This window comes from Mauremys mutica, chromosome 5 (assembly GCF_020497125.1).
Source record: "Mauremys mutica isolate MM-2020 ecotype Southern chromosome 5, ASM2049712v1, whole genome shotgun sequence".
NCBI lineage: Eukaryota > Metazoa > Chordata > Testudines > Geoemydidae > Mauremys > Mauremys mutica.
This window is the reverse complement of record NC_059076.1, coordinates 100611767-100630914: the sequence shown is the minus strand read 5'-3', so window position 1 is coordinate 100630914 and position 19148 is coordinate 100611767. Positions and strand designations below refer to the sequence as shown.

The following is a 19148-nucleotide window of genomic DNA, read 5'->3' as shown; positions in this document are numbered from 1 at the left end:
GGTTCCAACAGACAGGGGTTCCAGGCAGCACTCTGCCTCGAGGGACCGTAGACCTTGTGAAGGGAGCAGGCCCCGTCGAGACTGAGACAGACGGCACTGGAGGGCTTCATCTCCGAGAGAATACCATAGCCCGTCGAGATACTGGTATTGATGCCGTTCCCATTCTTCGTCTCACTCCAGGAGCCGATCGCGGAGCAGCTGCTACTGGCAGTACCATTCCTCCACGTCAGGATCATGGTCTCGTGGTCAGCACCATTCCCAACACCACCGCTTCTCGGTCCAGAGACAGTGGCAGGTCATACACAAGCCCAGCCTCAGCACATGAGCAATCGCTCGAAGAAGAAAAGACAGTTACCTTTTCCGTAACTGGTGTTCTTTGAGATGTGTTGCTTGTGTCTATTCCACATCCTGCCCTCCTTCCCCTCTGTCGGAGTTGTCTGGCAAGAGGAACTGAGGGTGGGGGGAGCGCACAGCGCCCCTTATACCGTGCCATAGAGGCGCCACTCCAGGGGTTACTAGGGGCGCTCCCCTATGGGTACTGCTGGTGGAAAAACTTCCAGTTGGTGCACGTGGTGAGCACGCCACATATTGTGGAATAGACATGAGCAACACATCTCGAAGAACACCAGTTATGGAAAAGCTAATTGTCTTTTTTCTTCTTCGAGTGATTGCTCATGTCCATTCCACATTAGGTGTGTGTGCTCGCCACATGCACTGGTGCTGGAAGTTTTTCCCTCAGTGGTATCTGTAGGGGACTGGCCTGGCCCCCTCCCTCCCTCAATTCTTTCTTACCACCAGTGACAGTGCTGGAAATCACCTTGCTTCGGCAAGTGCTTATTTACCCAGTGTTTTTTTTTCTTTAGTGTTGTAAATAGTTAAAGAACAAAAGAACTACTTATTTAATGACTAGTGTGTTAGTGTTGTAGATAGGTTAGATAGTCCCCTATGGGACTTATCCCAGGGACGGGGCATGTCCCGGTCCCTGGTTTCAAGCCTTTTGATCGCTGTAGAAAGCCTATGCCGATCAGCGACCCTCACCAAAGTTGCTTGAAGTGTTTGGGAGAAGCCCACATTAGCGATAAGTGTTTTGGCCCTCGCAATGGTCTCCAAGCTGCCAAAATTGGACTTGGCACCAAGTACAGTGGCATCAGTGCAAAGTGCACCTTTGGCACTGGCCTTCCAGTGCCGGTCACAGTCCCGGAAATGGCTAAGAAGCCGAGGGAGCACTCGGGGAGAGGACATTCCCTGACATCCCGTGTGGGAAAGGGAAAGTCTGGGGAGGAGCATAGACCCTTGTGGGGCAGAAAGTCTCCGGAGCCCAGCCAGGCATCTGTATCACCAGGTAGGCCAGCCAGCTCTCCTAGGAATGCACTGGCCACCCCAGGTAGTGGCAGAGGCCCCAGCACCTGGAAGTCCTGTCCATGCCAGTGCCCCCAACACCCCGCCAAGACATGGTTGTCTCCAGGGGGAAGCCAGCACTGGGATCCATGCCATGATCTCCATCTGTGCGGCATTGCTCCCTGGCACCGCGGCAGTTGACGTCAAAGTGACAATCCCCGGGCATGTGCTTCCGACCTGCCCAGACCGACCAAAGTTCCTAGCACCATTCACGGGACTCTCAGCACCTGTTCCCTGTGGGATGGCACCGCTCTCCTTATGGCCAACACAGCCTCAGCGCGCCAATGGTCCCCAGAATGGCTCTGGTCTCTGGACAGGAGATGTCGCTCCCCGGGACGAGGGACTCCATCGGGGCCCTGATGAAGTCGGCACCGATCATCCGGGTCGAAGCAGCGCTCCCCTCCATCCCATTCCCAATCGCCAGACTCACAGCACTAATCTCAGAGCACTAGGCGTCAACTACCGGGTCACCGTCACTGATCCGCCAAGCTCCGTCACCAATCCCCGGGTAGACGGCTTCAGGGCTTGGCTCTCTGGTACCGGTCCCCCTGCTGCAGACATCAGGATAGCAGGCAGGGAGAGGACTTCGAGACCGTATCAGCACCGCAGTGGTCTCCAAGGCAAGACCTTTTCCCCTTGAGCTCGGAGGAGGTAGCTGGTGTCTTGGGCCAGGCACACCCAGCCAAATCGGGGCAGGGGGCTCCCCCAGGGCCACTGCCTGGTTCATGGCCAATGGCCTGCCCCTTGCCAGTTTTAGAATCAATGGAGGTTTCCCCAGGCACCAGAGACCATCATGCAGTGCTCTGTATCAGGAGTATCAGAGAGGAGGTTAGCGACAGTATCCCGCCTGCCCCCGGACAAGGACGAAGGGTCTGAACAGGGTGCACCAGGAACCTCCCCCAGCCTTGGTGGACGCCACCTAAGTGGAGGATGCAGAGCCAACCCCTCCTCCCATCCTCACCTCCTTGTCATCCTTGCCCGACAAAGCAGTGGCGGGACCATCCCAGACAGTGCCACAGGACGATGCCAGGGCACACCAGGAGCTACTGAAGAGGGTGGTAGCGAACCTGGAGTTGGAGACAGAAGAGTTGGTGGAACCCTCGGACGCCTTGTTTGACATCTTGGCTGCGGTGGCCCCATCCAGGGTGGTACTCCCCATTCATGAAGGGGTGGTGAAGCTGGTAAAAACTTTGTGGCAAACCCCATCCTTTCTCCTGCCCATTTCCAAGCAGGCGGAGAAAAAGTATTACCTCCCCGCGAAAGGGCTTGAATACTTGTATTCTCACCCATCTCTGAACTCTCTAGTGGTCTCAGTGAGAGAGACAAGGGCAACCAGGCCCAACTCCCCAAATAAGGATGGCAAAATGATTGATTTATTCGGGAGAAAAGTTTATTCATCTGCCAGCCACCAATTGTGAGTGGCAAACCATCAGGTCTTACTCGGGAGGTATGATTTCAACGTGTGGCAGTCAATATCAAAGTTTGCAGATTCGTTACCGAGGAGTCCACGCAAGAGTTCCTTGCCATCCTAGGTGAGGGGGAAACTGGCAAGGGCCTCCCTTCAGGCTGCCTCGGATGTGGTGGACTCGGCTGTGAGACCCATAGCAACAACTGTGTCCATGAGGTGGGCATCGTGGCTGATGTCCTCTGGGCTGTCAACAGAGGCTCGGCTCTCAATCGAGGACCTCCTTTTTGATGGCCTGGCCCTGTTCGCAGAACAGACACAAGGTTGCATGGGTTTAAGGATTCTAGGGCTACCCTACATTCCCTAGGCCTATATACTCCAGCCGCCCTAGAAATAAGTTCAAACCGCAGAAACCCCATAGACCAAATGGTCAAGCTAGACTAGAGCCCTACCACAAGAAGGGCAGGGACTATAAGCACCACCAAGGCCAACAATCGGGCCCTACCTCTCACTCGTCAGTTTACATCCTGGCCAGGCACCACCTGGACAGAGTCCTCACAATTCTGCCGCAAGTGCTTACAACTCTGAAATGGTGATCAAACCCAGTAAACATTTCTGAAGGAACACCCTCCATAACCCCAAAACCCACAAAGATGCTAGTGTCGCACACGTCCAACCTAGCTGGGGGACCCACCTTGGATCGCTGAAAATCCAGGGGTTGTGGTCCTGGGAGGAGCTCACACTACACACGCAAATGTCAGGTTGCTCAGAGGCATCCGTTTGGCTTGCGAGGTGTCCTTCCTTGACTATCCCATCAAGTGGTTCAGGTGTTGACTGACAATACAGCCGCCATGTTCTATGTCAACAGGCAATGAGGAGTGAGGTTTTCGGCTCTTTGCCAAGAAGCCATCCAGCTGTGGGAGTTCTGTATCCAGCACGGCATACGCATCAAGGTGATACATCTCCTCGGTGTCCGAAACACACTGGCAAATTGCCTCAGCAGGGCGTTCTGTTCTCACCACAAGTGGTCCCTCCACAAGGAGATTGTCAAAATGATCTTCCAGAGGTGGGGTACACCCCAAGTGGACCTGTTCGCCACCAGGTGGAACAGGAAGTGCCACTGGTTTTGCTCCCTCCAAGGACTTTTCTCTTCTCCTGGGCAGATGACCTGATGTACGCCTTCCCTCTTATCGGCAGGACCCTCCTGAAAATAAAGAGGGACAAAGCCAGGGTCGCCATGATCACCCCAGCATGGCCCCACCAGCATTAGTTTGGCATGCTCATGGACTTTACATCAGCGCCCCTATTGATGCTTCCCAACCACCCAGATCTGCTCTCTCAGGATCACAGGAGGTTACGCAGCCAAACCTCACCTCACTCCACCTCTCAGAGTGATGCTGCGTGGCTGAACCCAGAGGAGCAGGCCTGCTCTACTCAAGTCCAGCGAGTGCTGCTGGAAAGTAGAAATCCCTCTACTAGAGTAACTTACTTGGCAAAATGGAAACGCTTCTCCTTCTAGGCATTGGAGCAAGGGATCTCCCTGACCCAGTGGTCCCTGCAGTCCATTCTAGACTACCTGCTTCATTTAAAGCATCAGGGCCTAGCCTTCTCCTTGATCAAGGTGCACCTGGCAGCCATTTCAGCCTTCCAGGGCAGATCGGTGTTCTCACATGAGATGACGATCAGGTTCCTTAAGGGCCTGGAAAGGCTCTTTCTGCCAGTCTGGAACCCAGTACCCCAGTGGGACCTCAATCTAGTCCTTTCTAGGCTCACTGGCCCTCCCTTCAAGCTGTTAGCCTCCTGCTTCTTTCACATCTATCGTGGAAAGTTACCTTCCGTGTGACTATCACTTCAGCGAGGCGGGTCTCCGAGGTTAAAGCCCTTACATCAGAGTACTACAAGGACAAGGTTCAGTTGTATGCCCACCCAGCTTTCCTGCTGAAGGTGGTGTCAATTTTCCATATTAACCAGGACATATTTCTGCCCGTTTTTTGCCTGGAGCCTGGTGCGTTGAACGAGGAGAGGCGTATACACACTTTGACGTCAGGTGGGTTCTGGCCTTTTCCTTAGAGCGTACTAAGTCCTTCCGTAAATCGACTCAATTGTTCATCGCAATGGCCGACAGAATGAAAGGCCTTCTGGTATCTTCTCAAAGGCTTTTGTCTTGATTTACCACCTGCATTCGCACTTGTTATGAACTGGCACAAGTTGTATCTCCGCAGATAGTGATGGCTTATTCGACCAGAGCTCAGGCATCATTGGCAGCCTTCCCTGGCACAAGTCCCTATCCAGGATACCTACAGGGCCACAACGTCGTCGTCGGTACATACCTTCACGATCCACTATGCCATCACCCAGCAGGCTAGAGATGAGGCTGGCTTTGACAGAGCTGTGTTGCAATCGACACAGCCATGAACTCCTGCCCACCTCCGGGGATGCTGCTTGAGAGTCACCTAACATGGAATGGACATGAGCAATCACTCAAAGAGGAAAAAACAGTTACTAATCTTTAACTGTTGTTCTTCGAGATGTGTTGCTCATGTCCATTCCATGACCCGCCCTCCTTCCCCACTGTTGGAGTTCCGGCAAGAAGGAACTGAGGGAGGGAGAGAGCTGGCAGTGCCCCTTACACCGGCACATATGTGCACCGCACCAGAGGGCGCCAGAGCTGCTCCCCTATGGATACCAGAGGGAAAAACTTCCGGCACCGCTGCATGTGGCGAGCACACACACCTAACCATGGAATGGACATGAGCAACACATCTTGAAGAACAACAGTTAACAAGAGTTAGTAACCGTTTTTTTCTCTTGTTACATGTTGAATAGTAGCTATTATTCAAAACCAGTTTGACGTGGCTAACTTGCCAGTTTAGATGACTGTAGAGATACTCTCATAAAGTATGTAGACTGTTAATGCTGCTTGTCTTTTAAGGCGAGTCAAAAGATGGTATTGTATGAAGTGTTGTAGGTCTTCCTACTGCCATTAGAAGAAGAGTTCAAAAGGGGTGTACATCTACTAAACAAATTGGCTAAACAAACAACAACTTGATTTCACAGCATAACTTCTCAGGTGTAAAATGTCATGAGTCCCTTGCACAGAATATTGTGAAGAATTCTTAACAAAGCCAAGAAAGCTTGAATGTAAAACGTGGGCATCATTATTTTGCAGATATAAGGAAGCGGTTGTGGCTTATGAGAATGCCAAACAATGGGACAATGTAATCCGGCTATATTTGGATCATCTTAACAATCCTGAAAAAGCTGTTAGTATTGTCAGGGAAACACAGTCTCTCGATGGAGCCAAGATGGTAGCCAGGTAATGCAGTACTATAGTTACATTAGATAGATTTACAAACCTAACTTTCCTAATCTTATTTCTTTATAACCTCTCATGCGATCGTCTTTATTGTCCTCTTCTATATTTGTTGCCAAGTTCTAGAATTATGCTCAGTACACTAGAAGTGATTAAAAAATGAGATGTAAATAGTAAGCTGGGGTGGGCAAACTTTTTGGCCCAAGGGCCACATCTGGATGGGGAAATTGCATGCAGGGCCATGAATGTAGGGCTGGGGCAGGGGGTTGGGCTGCGGGGGTGTGTGGGAGGGAGTGCAGGGTGCAGCAGGGGGCTCAGGGCAGGGGGTTGGGGTGCAGGAGAGTTGCGGGGTGCAGCAGGGGGCTCAGGGCAGGGGGTTGGGATGCGGCAGGGGGCTCAGGGCAGGGGGTTGGGGTGCAGAAGGCATGCAGCAGGGGGCTCAAGCCAGAGGGTTGGGGTGCAGATGGGGGCTCAGGGCAGGGGATTGGGGTGCAGGAGGGGTGCGGGGTGTGGCAGGAGCTTCAGGGCGGGGTGCAGGAGGGGTTTGGGATGCGGGCTCCCGCCCAGCGCCGCTTACCTGGAGCAGCTCCGGGGTGGCCGTGGGGCTAAGACAGGCTCCCTGCCTGCCTGCCCTGGCCCCATGCCACTCCATGCTGCTCCTGGAAGCGGCCAGAACCATGTCCCCGGGGGAGGGGGTGGGCACAGGGCTCCGTGCGTTGCCTTCGCCTGCAGGTACCTCTCCTGAAGCTCCCATGGGCCGTGGTTCCCCATTCCCGACCCCCCATCTTCCCCAGGGGCCGAAGGAACATGGTGCTGGCCACTTCCCGGAGTGCCACAGGGCCCGCAGCACCAAGGGGCTGGCAATCCTGCAGGCCAGATCCAAAGCCCTGACGGGCTGTATCCGGCCCGCGGGCCGTAGTTTGCCCACCCCTGTAGTAATCCCTCTAGTCCATCCACAGAGAGGTTTCGCTTTTACAAAGGGATGTTCAGTTTTTTGGATTCTCTATTAATTTGTTGATACATTCCAATCTTCTGTTTGCTTTTCTTACTGGAGAAGTCTTAAGTTTTTGTCCATTCTTATCAACAGATTCTTTTGCTTGATTCATGTCTTCTAGCTTGTAACCATGTAAAGCATAGTCCCTTTAGTTATTTTATTTATATTATATTCTGTTTTCCTCATTACCTGGTATCTGGGAGGGATATTCTTTTTTTATTTTATTTTGTATCGTGTATTTGAATTTATGGAGTGGGCACCCAGATCATAGAAGGGGCACCTCTAGGTTATTTTCATAAATCTGAATCTGTGTTTTTTTGTATAGTGCAACACTTCATAATCCCTGAGTTGAGCACTGAAAGGATTAATCACATGCTGGGGCCTTTTTTTTTTTTTTTTTTTTAAGCCTCTAGAATGCTCATGTTGGCACATCTGTAGCTTTATGTAGGGCCAAAGCTGGTGCTAGACAGTTAAACTTTAAATTTGGAAACCGAGGGTGATATTCACTCATGGTGTTGAGGACCAGTGCAAGTCTCTTTGCACCATGTAAGCTCCAGGGGACTGTACAAGGTTAGTCAGCTGAGTAGCCAAACAAGCTGCCTTTTGCATGCCATGGAGCTAGTCACTGTACTAGTCATTGCAGGACATGTGTGGAAGGTGCCATCAGGGACAAAGGAAGTCCATGGGGACCACTTCCAGTTTGTGTTTATGCAGATCCAGTGGTCCCAGCATCCTGTAGAGCCATTGCATTGGGGTTGTGGCTGCTACTGGAGCCCTGCACACTGACCTTGTGGAGGGCTGGGGATATGTGACTGTATTTAATCACGACATCCTCCCTGCATTCTCAGGTTTCTACACAAGGGGAGTGAATTTCACTCTGAGTGCATAATTTTGAATGTTCTTACTCTTGCATACAATCACACAAACAAACAAAAGCAGTAAATATACATTCAGTTCAAAGTGCCATGTATGGTTGCCTGGGTGCATATCAAGAACATCACACACTATTAAGAATGCATAATGAACATAATTGGACAGATGATGCGAAACAATCAGAACTTCAGCCTTATTATTTTTAAATCATATTTCAAAGACAGTAGTCCTCACTGAGAACCAGTGTCAAATTTTAAATGGAAAAAAGAGTACAGTATATGAAAATATCATTAGAAAAAGGCATCTGAAGAACACTTTTTGCATTTGAATGTCTCAAAATTGGCCAAATCGAAATGTATCAGTTTCACCCAAAAAAAGTTCACTTTTGGCCTGTCAATAAACATACAAAATTTGATCCCAAATGATAGAATCTGTTAGAAAACTATAAACAAGCAAGCTTCAAATAGAAAAGCCTTCTCATCCATAATTCTTACTAGAAATTAGTTTATTGTAAGGTACGAGCATATGCTAATAGCAGCACACTAGAAGATTTAGAAGAATGATTTAATGGTCCCTCAGTTGCCACACTCATTGCACAAGAGAGATTTTCTTTGGAAAACATTTGGAGTGTGTTTATTATGTTGTTTAACAAAAGTATTAATGTGTTTATTCTGATCAGATTCTTTCTGCAGTTGGGTGACTACGGTTCTGCCATCCAGTTTCTGGTTATGTCTAAGTGTAATAATGAAGCTTTCACACTGGCCCAACAGCACAATAAGATGGAGATTTATGCTGACATCATTGGTGAGAATTCTATTTTAATAATTTTATTTGGAATTCTTTAGCAATTTACGGCCTATTTGTGAAGAAAGGCATAGAGAAGTCTAACGATAATGTGCATCTGTGTGAAATTTCACATCTCTTTGATCCATGGTCACCTACAGAATTCAGTTTTCTGCCTTATTAATACTAGGAGGCAATGGAAAATTCACTGAACCAGTTCACAGTTAAGCCATTTGACCATGCCTAATAAACGACACAGGTAATTACATTATGGTGTGTAAAACCTAAATTAAAAAACTGCTCCAGTAAGTCATTTGTAAGGCTGCAAGTTTGTTATGGATTCCGTGACTTCTGCAGCAGCTGGTGTACCTGGCTAAGAGGCAGCTCAGGCAGCCCCTGCACCAGGCGCACAAGCCACTGCTGGAGCAGTCTCAGGACACTGCCTCCTCCCCGAGCAGCAGAGTTTGGGTGTGGGAGGGGGCACGGGGTTGGGGCACGGGATGGGGTGAGGTGGGCTCTGGGCAGCACTTATGTGGTGTCTCCCCAGAAGCAGTGATATCCCTCTCCCTCAGCTGCTAGGCGGAGGTGTGGCCAGGCAGCTCTGCATCCTGCCTCCACCTGCAGGCACCGCCCCCGGAGTTCCCACTGGCCATGGTTCCCAGCCAGTGGGAGCTGTGAAGCCAGTGCTCTGGGCAGAGGCAGCACACAGAGCTGCCTGGTCATGCCTCCATCTAGCAGCTGAGCGAGGGGATGTTGCCGCTTCCAGGGATCCCCCGAGGTAAGCGCTACCCAGAGCCTGCCTCACACCATCCCGTGCCCCTGCCCCTCCTACACCCAAACTCTGCTACTACTGGGGGGAGGGGGCACAGAGCCAGGTCAGGAGTCTGTTGGTCCCACCAACGTGCCCCCCCTCTGCTCCCCCAGCACCAGCAGGGGTTCTGGGTCATGTGCTGCCACCCGCACCCCCCAGCACCAGCGGGGATCCTGGGCCACGTGCTGCCGCACACCCCTGCCAGCACCCGGGCCTCCCTCCCCCTGCACCTGCGGTGCCCCCGGGAAACACCCCTACCCCCCCCCCCCCCCCCCCCCCGCCCCGGCCGCAAGTTTTAGTCACGGGTATTTTTAGTAAAAGTCATGGACAGGTCACAGGCCGTGAATTGACCTGTCCATGACTTTTACTAAAAATACCTATGACTAAAAGGTACCCTTAGCCACTAGTCCTTTATGAAAGATCAAATGTGGCACATTAAGTAGGTATAAACTGTGCAAAACAAGTTATAAATCCAGCTGGCTCCTATTTTGTTTGAAAACCAACAGCCAAAAATGTGAAATATATGGTTTGCCTCTTTGACGGGATCTGTAAACCTTTGTTTCATGAGAAGAATTTTGCTCACATTAGTGTCTGTGTTGCAGGTTCTGAGAATACTACCAATGAAGACTATCAGAGTATTGCACTATACTTCGAAGGAGAAAAAAAACATTTTCAGGCGGGCAAGTTCTTTTTGCTGTGCGGTCAGTATGCCCGGGTTAGTATTCCGAGATAAAACAGCAACAGTATTTAAATGCGCATAGCAATGGTTGTGCAAAACACTGGATTCCAGGATTATTACACTTCCTATAGATCAGAAAAAAATAGGCTTTTTATCTTCTTCCTCGTATTTCACATTGATGCAATCAGAAGAAAAAAATATTACTGTTCTACCTACAACAAAACTTAGAGGAAATTATTTCTTCCATTAAATAGAAAATGAATAAAGGGTGAGTGCTATATATTATGTTATTCAGCCATGCACATAATTCTTATTGACAGCAGTGGAAGCTTCATATGGATCGTAGACATAATATATCTCTAAGTGATACATTAACATACCGTATATACTTGATCATAAGCTGGTTCGTTTATAAGTCGACCCCCCCAAGATGAATAAGTAAAAATGGAAAATTTTTATGACCCATCCATAAGCTGACCCTATAATTCAGGGGCCAGCAAACTTTGGCTCCCAGGCCATGAGGATAAGCCGCCGGTGGGCAGAGATGGTTTGTTTACCTCAAGCATCCACAGGCACAGAGGTAAACCTAAGTAAACAAAGTGTCCCGGCGCGCTAGCTGCTTACCCTGATAGGCCAGGACAGCAACTGGTGGGGAAATGTTTTGTGGGGAAAGAAGCTGAGGATCAGGGGAGTAACCCCTGTGACCATCCCCCACGTGACCCCACCCCAGCCTGGGACCCCCACACTCTCCCCATCCCATCCCGTCCCACCTTATCTGGGGAGGGCCAGGGGAGGATGTCTCTGACCTGGCTGGAGCTGCTCCAGCAGGCTGGGCAGCGCGGCTGCAGCCTGCTCCAGGGGACCAGACCAGACAGCACGGCCGCAGCATGTTCCAGTGGGCTGGGCCGGGTGACACGGCCACAGCGTGCTCCGGAGGGCCAGGTGATGCAGCCACAGCCTGCTCTGTGGGGCAGGGCTGAGCGGCACAGCTGCAGCCTGCCAGCCCCAGAGCTGCAGCTGCTTTGGAGGCTGGGGGGGAGAGCAGCGTGGCCAGAAGTGGAGAGACTCTGGCCCCACCTCTTCTCTTCTGGCTCTGCTGGCTGTGCTGCCTCTCCTTGCTCCCTCTGTTGGGGGGAGGGGCTGTGTCCCACCTCTCCCTCTCTGTACCTGTTCATAAGCCGATCCCCTTCTCTGGTGCTTCCCTTTTTTACTAAAAAAATTTGGCTTATGAACGAGTATATACGGTAGTTAGTTTAGTTACTGTTTACTTGCTTGTCTGAATGTTCAGTTATAGAAAAAACTCATTAATTGATTAAATACTGTAGCTTATTGAAACACAATTTTTAAAGGAAAGAGTATGCAAATTAGCATATTTCTTATAGACTGGTTACAAGTTGAGTGTGTCAGCCACTGCATATTAAGCAGAATGTTTATGTCCTGAGAGCAAAAAAGCAAGGTTATGAATTTTTGAAAATTACCAACTGCTGGGGATGGGACCATTGTAGGTGACCTTCTTCTCCCAGTGAGTCAGTGCCCCATTAACCCTTGATTGCAGCGCTCTGTAATACCCCAGTAGAGCAGATCTCCTCTGATTTCTGGCTGTCAGTGCTGATAAGAAATATGCCAGGACTAGACTATGAATGCTCCTGCTGTTCTGATGAGGCCACGGGAGTGAGGCGGAACCAGGGTGGGTATGGGTGATGTGCTGGATTGTAATTGTCCAGCAAGCCCTTCAGAAAGACTTGATCAGTATATACAGCAGTTTTTGGGACAGCAGCTGATGCCTGTGTACCGCCATGGTCCTGGTGTGGTCATCCTTATTGGTCATTTTCACTACTTTGTGACTCAGTTGATTTCAGATTCATATGAAACACCACAAATGCTCTCAATGTGTGCTCAGGGATCACGTAATTTTAATGTAATCAAAGGATGTTTCTCCTTCCTTCCCGGATGCTGCAGAACTAGATGAATTAAAATATAATTTTTCAAAAATAGGGAAAAAGCTTTTATAAAGAAAATACCATGTCATTTATCTGTTATACCCCTGTATTTCTATTTTTGTTTCAGGCACTAAAACACTTTCTGAAAAGTCCAACCACAGAAGATAACATGGCTATAGAAATGGCTATTGAAACAGTAAGAAACATTGATAAACCTAAGAAATTGAATATTCAGCCTGCTTTTCAAGTAATCTGTGTCTCTACTGTAATGATGTCGTCCTAGTGTTTAGCAGAATTTGAATAGCTTATAGATGTAAGGAGGAATCTGCAAGAGTAAAAGCAAAGGCTAAGGTAAAAAGTTCCTGATGCCATCCCAAATAATTTTCTTAGCACTGATGCTGAAAAAAGGGAATGTAAATAACATATCTGTCTGTAATTCCAAATCTAGATCTTGTTAATATTTAATGGATGCAATTTAAAAACCTGTTAAATAGGTAGTAGTTTATGACATCCTTGCCATAGTGTGTTAGATTTTCAACATGGACTTCAGCATGTCAAAGAGAAGCTGATCAATCAAATAGATACCTACTTTACTGCATTTTGAGTACATAACACCGGTAAAAACATGTTTTAAACATATCTAAGTTCAAAGGTTTTCTATGGAGAAATCTAATTATTTTTCCCCATATTTCAGGCACATTTTTCCTCTGTCTTTCATAGGTGGGACAGGCAAAAGATGAAGCACTAACCAATCAGCTGATAGACTACCTTATGGGGGAGAGTGATGGCATGCCCAAGGTACTATATTCCTATCACTCTTTTTTCTCCAGTTTCTGTTCTACAGGATGATTTATTTTATTTTTTTTTGCCCTTCAGACACCTAGTAGATGTAGATTGCTTTTTTTTTTTTTTGATATATAAACATAGTTCTGGACAAAGTGCTCAGCTCCCATTTAAGTTCCTAAAGTAAATTATCAGATTTTCAAAGGGGCTCACTGCGAAGCATCTCCCATTGATATGTGGACAATGGGTTCTGTAGTTATTTGGAAATCTAGCTACTTCATTTAGATACCTAAATGGATGCTGAACGTTTTTTGAAAATCTGGCCCTCTATTTTTGTACTTCATTATCTAATATCATACAGTTTTCAAAGTTGAAAATGATTTATTACAGTCAATTCCAACTGCAAATATAGGGTATGGTTTCCCTAACTATACTTATCTTAGATAAAATATTAAGTACACTGTGCTGGGATATACAATTCCATATGTGATCTGTACACGACTAAATAAAGCGTTTATAGTAAAAAGAAAACTAAAGATTAGCAAATCCATATATTGAGTTTTTAATGGCATACTTTATATATAGAATGCTGAGTTATTTAACACTAAGAATATAAAATATTGTAGGTATTTATTTTTTATTGTGACTCATGGGAAGTCTTTCTGAGGTCACAGAGTTTAAGGTCAGTAGGGATCACCAGACCATCTGGTCTGACCTCTTGTATCTCACAGGCCACCAACACCACCATTACATTCCTGCAGGAGCTTTATGGATTTTTGCTTTTATCTCCCTTCTGGGAGCCCTCATTTCATACCCAGCATCCTTTATACAAAGAGGACTAAATAGAGCTGCTTTTGGAGTCCATAGGCCACTTCTCCCACCATACGTAGTGATGCAAGCATGGGGAACTGGTAGACTACCACCAATAGGCTGTACTAGTCCGTCTTCCACTCTTACGTGCTATATTTTTTTGTATTAGTTGTCATGTTTGTGTGCTTGGTTAGTAATGTTAACCAATGTTGTTAATCCTGCTTGTTAATGCCATAGGTCTGATGTTAAAAGGAAGACCAAGAATACCAAATATATTTCAGGGTAAAGGGCTCAGAGAAATTACAATGTCTTCAGAGGTGAAATTCTCTTCTCGTATCCACACAACCATTCTCTACTTCAGTATCTTGATTTCCATACATGTGCAAACCACCAACTAGGTGAGCAAAATATAGGAGTGTAGATCTGCAGTGTGGATCTGAGAAAAGAATTTTGCCCATATTATCTTTGCATGATTATTTTTCATCTAGGTTTTAAAATATGCTAACGGCCGTCAGATGGTGGTAGTCTTTGGGTAATTCAGTTTCTCTGAGATCCTCTGTGGCTGAGCTAGAGAAGGCACTTGCTCCCATACATACACTGCATCAGAAAGACTCTGCAGGGCTTCCACAGTGTAATCTCCACAGTCCTGTAAATTCAGAATCACAGATTTATGCTCTGTAGGCATGGAACTGGGTTTGACAGCTCTTGAGATGATGTGTAGTTGCTGCTGAAGGGCTACAAGCCCTCAGAATTCTAGTTGTGGTTTGCAACTCTATAGTGAGGTTGCAGAGCTCCAGCCTCTTCCTTGCTGTGCTGTATTATAGGGCCAGTATTGGTCCTTTGGGCATTTAGTGACATTTCTGTCTTTTTTTAATAAAAAAAAAATCTCTGCACTTTGAGCCAGCTGCTTTATCTGTCTTTGTTGGGTGCTGTTTTGATGTAATGTTACCTTTCATCAGACATTTGGATGACACCAAAATTGTAGAGGGAACATACACTCAAGAGGACAGAATTCAATGGTAAAGTGACCTGGAGATATTAGAACTGTAAGGGCTGTGATGGGAGATCTGGCACTAACAAATATTGCTGCACACAGATATAAACTGTGGGTGGGACATGAACTGACTGTCACAGCCTGTCCTTACGTTATTTTTTCTGTAAACCGCAACCTGGTTGCCTCGTGGAATGTGTGGGATGGGGAATTGGAAGTGACCCACAATATGAAAAAGTTTGAGAACCAGTTTTAATGGTTTAATTTTTTTTATAAAACATCATAGCATTGTGGGAATACACTCATTGTAATGTTTAACATTGTTTTGGAACTTGTATGAAGGGCATTCTTTTCCTCATTTAAAAGCTCTCTCTTGTTCTTCTGAATGCTTTACCCCATCTGCCATAGTCTCTCTCAGTGAGTAACATCATTTTACTTTATCAAATCATAGTACTGTAACTTGTTAAAGAAAAAAAAAAAATTTTTAACTTCATTATGGTGTAGAGGCAAATGCTTGACTGAAATTCTCAAGCAATCTGAATCACATTTTTATAGAATAACATCTTTTAGATGGTAGAATTTTTATTTCCCTGAAGATAAAATCTACATTGAAGTAGCCATACGGCAGAAATTTGTTAATCCTCTCTTCACTTATTCCCAAACTAGATAATTCTCAGAATAGCCTGGTTGTTTCACTCCACTTCTCAATTAAGAGTTAATAGCTCAGGGCTGTAGTGAGGTGTTATATTACTAAGCCTTTATGACATTTATCAAAATGTTTCTATACCCTTTGTATTCTAATATATTAATAAATTTATTACATATAATACTAAACTACACTTGTCAGAATTAAGACAAAAGGATTCTGATCCAATATCCTTGATTTATATCCTGGTTTTTTGCTTACTATAATGCATATCACTTAGAGTGTTAATTAACAACCTTCTGCTGTTCTGTGTTTATTTTTTAAATACAAAAATGTTTTAAAAATTGAAAACAAGCAACCCTGAAAACAAAATTCTGTAAAGTTGCCAAATTCCAATAAAAAAGAAGTAATGGTCTAGTGAATATTAATAATATGTTTTCCAAAAGTTCTAAGAAGGATATTTTCTATTTAAAACTGTTTTCTCTAATTTTAAAAACGTAAGCCAAATTTAAAAGCACACAATATAAAATTAAAACATTTAGGGCCATATTTAAAATAAACTGGACTCAACTGAAGATGTAAAAATAAACTATTTGTAGACACAATTTGAGTCATTTAGTTAGGTTACCTTAATTGCATCCACAATGAGGTATATAGGAAACACTATACCAGGTCAGGCCAGTGGTCCATCTTCTGACAGTGGTCAGATGATGATTTGGAGGTACAAAAAACCATGTGGTGGACAATTATGTAATAACCTGATGATAGGAGAATTTTCTTCCTAACTCTAGTCAATTAATGATTGCATTGTCCCAACTAATACAATATATTATCCTATCTAATGCAACTGTAGAGTTTCATTATCTATATAAATATCTAATTTTTTTAAATCTCATTAAGTTACTAGCCTTTGTGGCAGTGAGTTCCTCAGGTTAAGTATGTTATGTAAAATTATATTTCCCATTATCAGTTTTCAGTGTCTCTTTTCAATCTCCATCGAATGTTTTTTTGTTGTTGTGAGGGAGGATATGCAAGTCTCTATTTTGTTAACCTCTATCATGTCCCTCTTATTTGTCTCCTCCGTCAGTTGAAGAGTCATAATCTTTTCAGTTTCTCCATGCCTTTAACAATTTTCTCACCTTTCTCTAACCTCCCTCTGTTTCCACAATGTATCTTTTGAGATGTGCTGAATGCAGTATTCTGGGGGAGGGTACACCATTGATTTACGTAATTCCATTATCATATTTTCTGTCTCATTCTATATATATCCTAATGCTTTTTGTTTTTATGACTACTACTGCAAATTGAGCAGAGGTTTCTGTTGAACTGTCTATAATGCTACCCAGGTCTTTTAGATGAGTGTAGGATGACCAGATGAGATGAAGAAAATATCGAGACACATTGAGGGGGGGGGGGGCGTGTTCGCCGGCGGAGCAAAAAAAAAAAAGCCGAGTGCTGCTGGGTGGCAGAGCGAAATATCAGGACAAATTGCGTCCTGACCAAAGATCGGTCAGGACACGGGACAACCACCCAAATATCAGGATGGTCCCCATTTTATCGGGACATCTGGTCACCCTAGATGAGTGGATTGTAGTTAATTTAGAACCCAGCAATGTGTATAAGTAATTCAAACTATTCTTTCCTATTTGCATCACCTTGCAAGTCAGCAATGATTTCATCTGCTGTCATTGTGCCAACTTGTCTAGTTTTGTCAGGGTCCCTTGTCAGTTTTCATCCTTCTTGACTAACCTAAATATTGTTGCTTCATCTGCAAATTCTACCCATTTGCTCACTACCCTTTCCAGCACAGTAAAAAAAAATAACAACAACAGTGGTGACACTTTGCAATTAGTCTTTTCCCATTACAAAAACTGATCATTTACTTCCGCTCTTCGTTTTATGTCCTTAGACAGTTTCTAAAATACTTGACTTCTCATTCCATGACTACTTAATTTCCATAATAAACTCTTGTGAAGGCACTTTTTCAAAGGCATTTTGAAAGTCCATGTAAATTGCCAGCTAGTTCTCTCTTATCTTTTATTTGTTGCTGCAACTCAGAGAATTCTAGTAGTTTAATAGAGCATGATTTGCCTTTACCGAAACTGTACTAGTTTGCTGCTATCATATCACATTCATCTAAGTATTCTAGAATTTTGTTGGTTTTTTTTTTTTAATTATTCAGCCAATTTTCCTGGTACTGCAGTAAGACTTGCTGGGCTGTAATGTCTAAGATTACCCCTTAGCACCTATTTTAAAGCTAGACAGATACCTTTGCTACCCTCTAGTCCTCTGGTATAGTAGCTGACTTTAATGAGAGGTTACATATTTTTCATAGCAGCTCAGCCTCTTCATTCTTAAATTCCTTCTCATCTCGTGGGGTCTATCTACACTGCAGTTAAACACCCATGGCTCCCTGTAGCCGGAGACCTGCAAGCCCATGTCAGCTGACATGGGCCAGCCACAGGTGTTTAATTGTAATGTAGACATACCCTTGGCTGTATACCATCTGGTTCTGGTGACTTACTACTCTTTAATGGCTGGGATTTATCACCCTTACTCAAGCAAAATAGTATCTTAGTCCATGAGAAGTACTGCTGATTTCAGAGGGGTTTCAGGCAGAGTAAGGTGGTATTTTTGTGTAAAGATGGCATTTAGTCTCATCTTATTCCAGTACAACCTGTTTTGATACCTCAGTATCTGATAGTACATCATTTTTATTACCTGAAAAGAGAGAGTCTCTCCAACTTCCTCTGGTGAGGACTGATTTAAAAAAATCATCTAAGCTTCTCTGCGCTGCCCTTAACCTACTTAAATTGCTCCTTTTATTTCATGATAAATCCAGTGGACCCACGCGTTCTCCTGCAGGCTTCCTCCTTTTGATCTACTTAGTCTTCCTTGTTGTTCTTTTGCAGGTGCAGCTAAAAAAAAGGAGTAATTTTAATTCATTGTTCTTTATCTTCTACTGAATCAGGGGCTATTGCAGAACAGAATTTCAAGGTCAACATTTTAGCATTAGTACTTTTCTATAATAGTTTTTAAATTACAACTCAATTATAATTATTTAAAAGGTTCTTGTAAGATAAAAGTTATATACTTTTTTTTTCCATAATTGCTCCTCCACTACAAATTTACTGTAGAATACCAAAAAGCAGAAACAAAACCCCTAGGTAAATTTCAAAAACTTCTCTGATTGACTAGATCTGACATTACTGGAACAATGTAGCCGCATCAGTGTCCAATTTCTTCAGTATTAGTCACCTCATGATTAGTGTGCTTTCTCTTCAACTTTTTTCAAGCAATTATATATTTTAGAAGTTCTCATATCAGCAGATTTACATGAATGTTACATTCCAGCTGAAAGAGGGATATCTTTCAACTGTATTTTCATGTACTGTTTGTTAAGAATGGAAAAATTTCCCTGATTGTTTCCTTCCTGAAAGTAATCTCTTCATCAATCCAAGAGCAGTTTGAGGAGAAGTTTAGAAACAATCCTAATCAAGGGGTGGAGGTCCAGTAAAAAAAATTCTCCTTGATGGAGGGAAGGGAAGAGAGATTTCTGCTCACTACTTCCCCCAAAAAATATTTTAAAAGCTAGTTTAGCAATGAAAGAAATGGGAGTACTGGATCACAGTTTTGTTTGCACTGCCACAGGCAGAGAACATGATGCACAGCCAGACAGGGTATGGCCAAGCCACAGAGTTCACAGACAGATCTGAACTGCC

At 45.1% G+C, this 19148-nt stretch overlaps 1 protein-coding gene across 4 annotated transcripts in view; it reads left to right on the top strand.

Annotated features, from left to right (window-relative positions):
* The window catches only part of WDR19 (WD repeat domain 19), a 122980-nt gene that overhangs the window by 77366 nt on the left and 26466 nt on the right, over positions 1-19148 (top strand). For all 4 annotated transcript variants that reach the window (XM_045017765.1, XM_045017766.1, XM_045017764.1 and 1 more), the window contains 5 exons: positions 5973-6119; positions 8663-8787; positions 10180-10292; positions 12324-12392; positions 12917-12994. In XM_045017765.1, coding sequence (XP_044873700.1) covers positions 5973-6119; positions 8663-8787; positions 10180-10292; positions 12324-12392; positions 12917-12994 — 532 coding nt within the window. The remainder of the gene's footprint in view (positions 1-5972; positions 6120-8662; positions 8788-10179; positions 10293-12323; positions 12393-12916; positions 12995-19148) is intronic.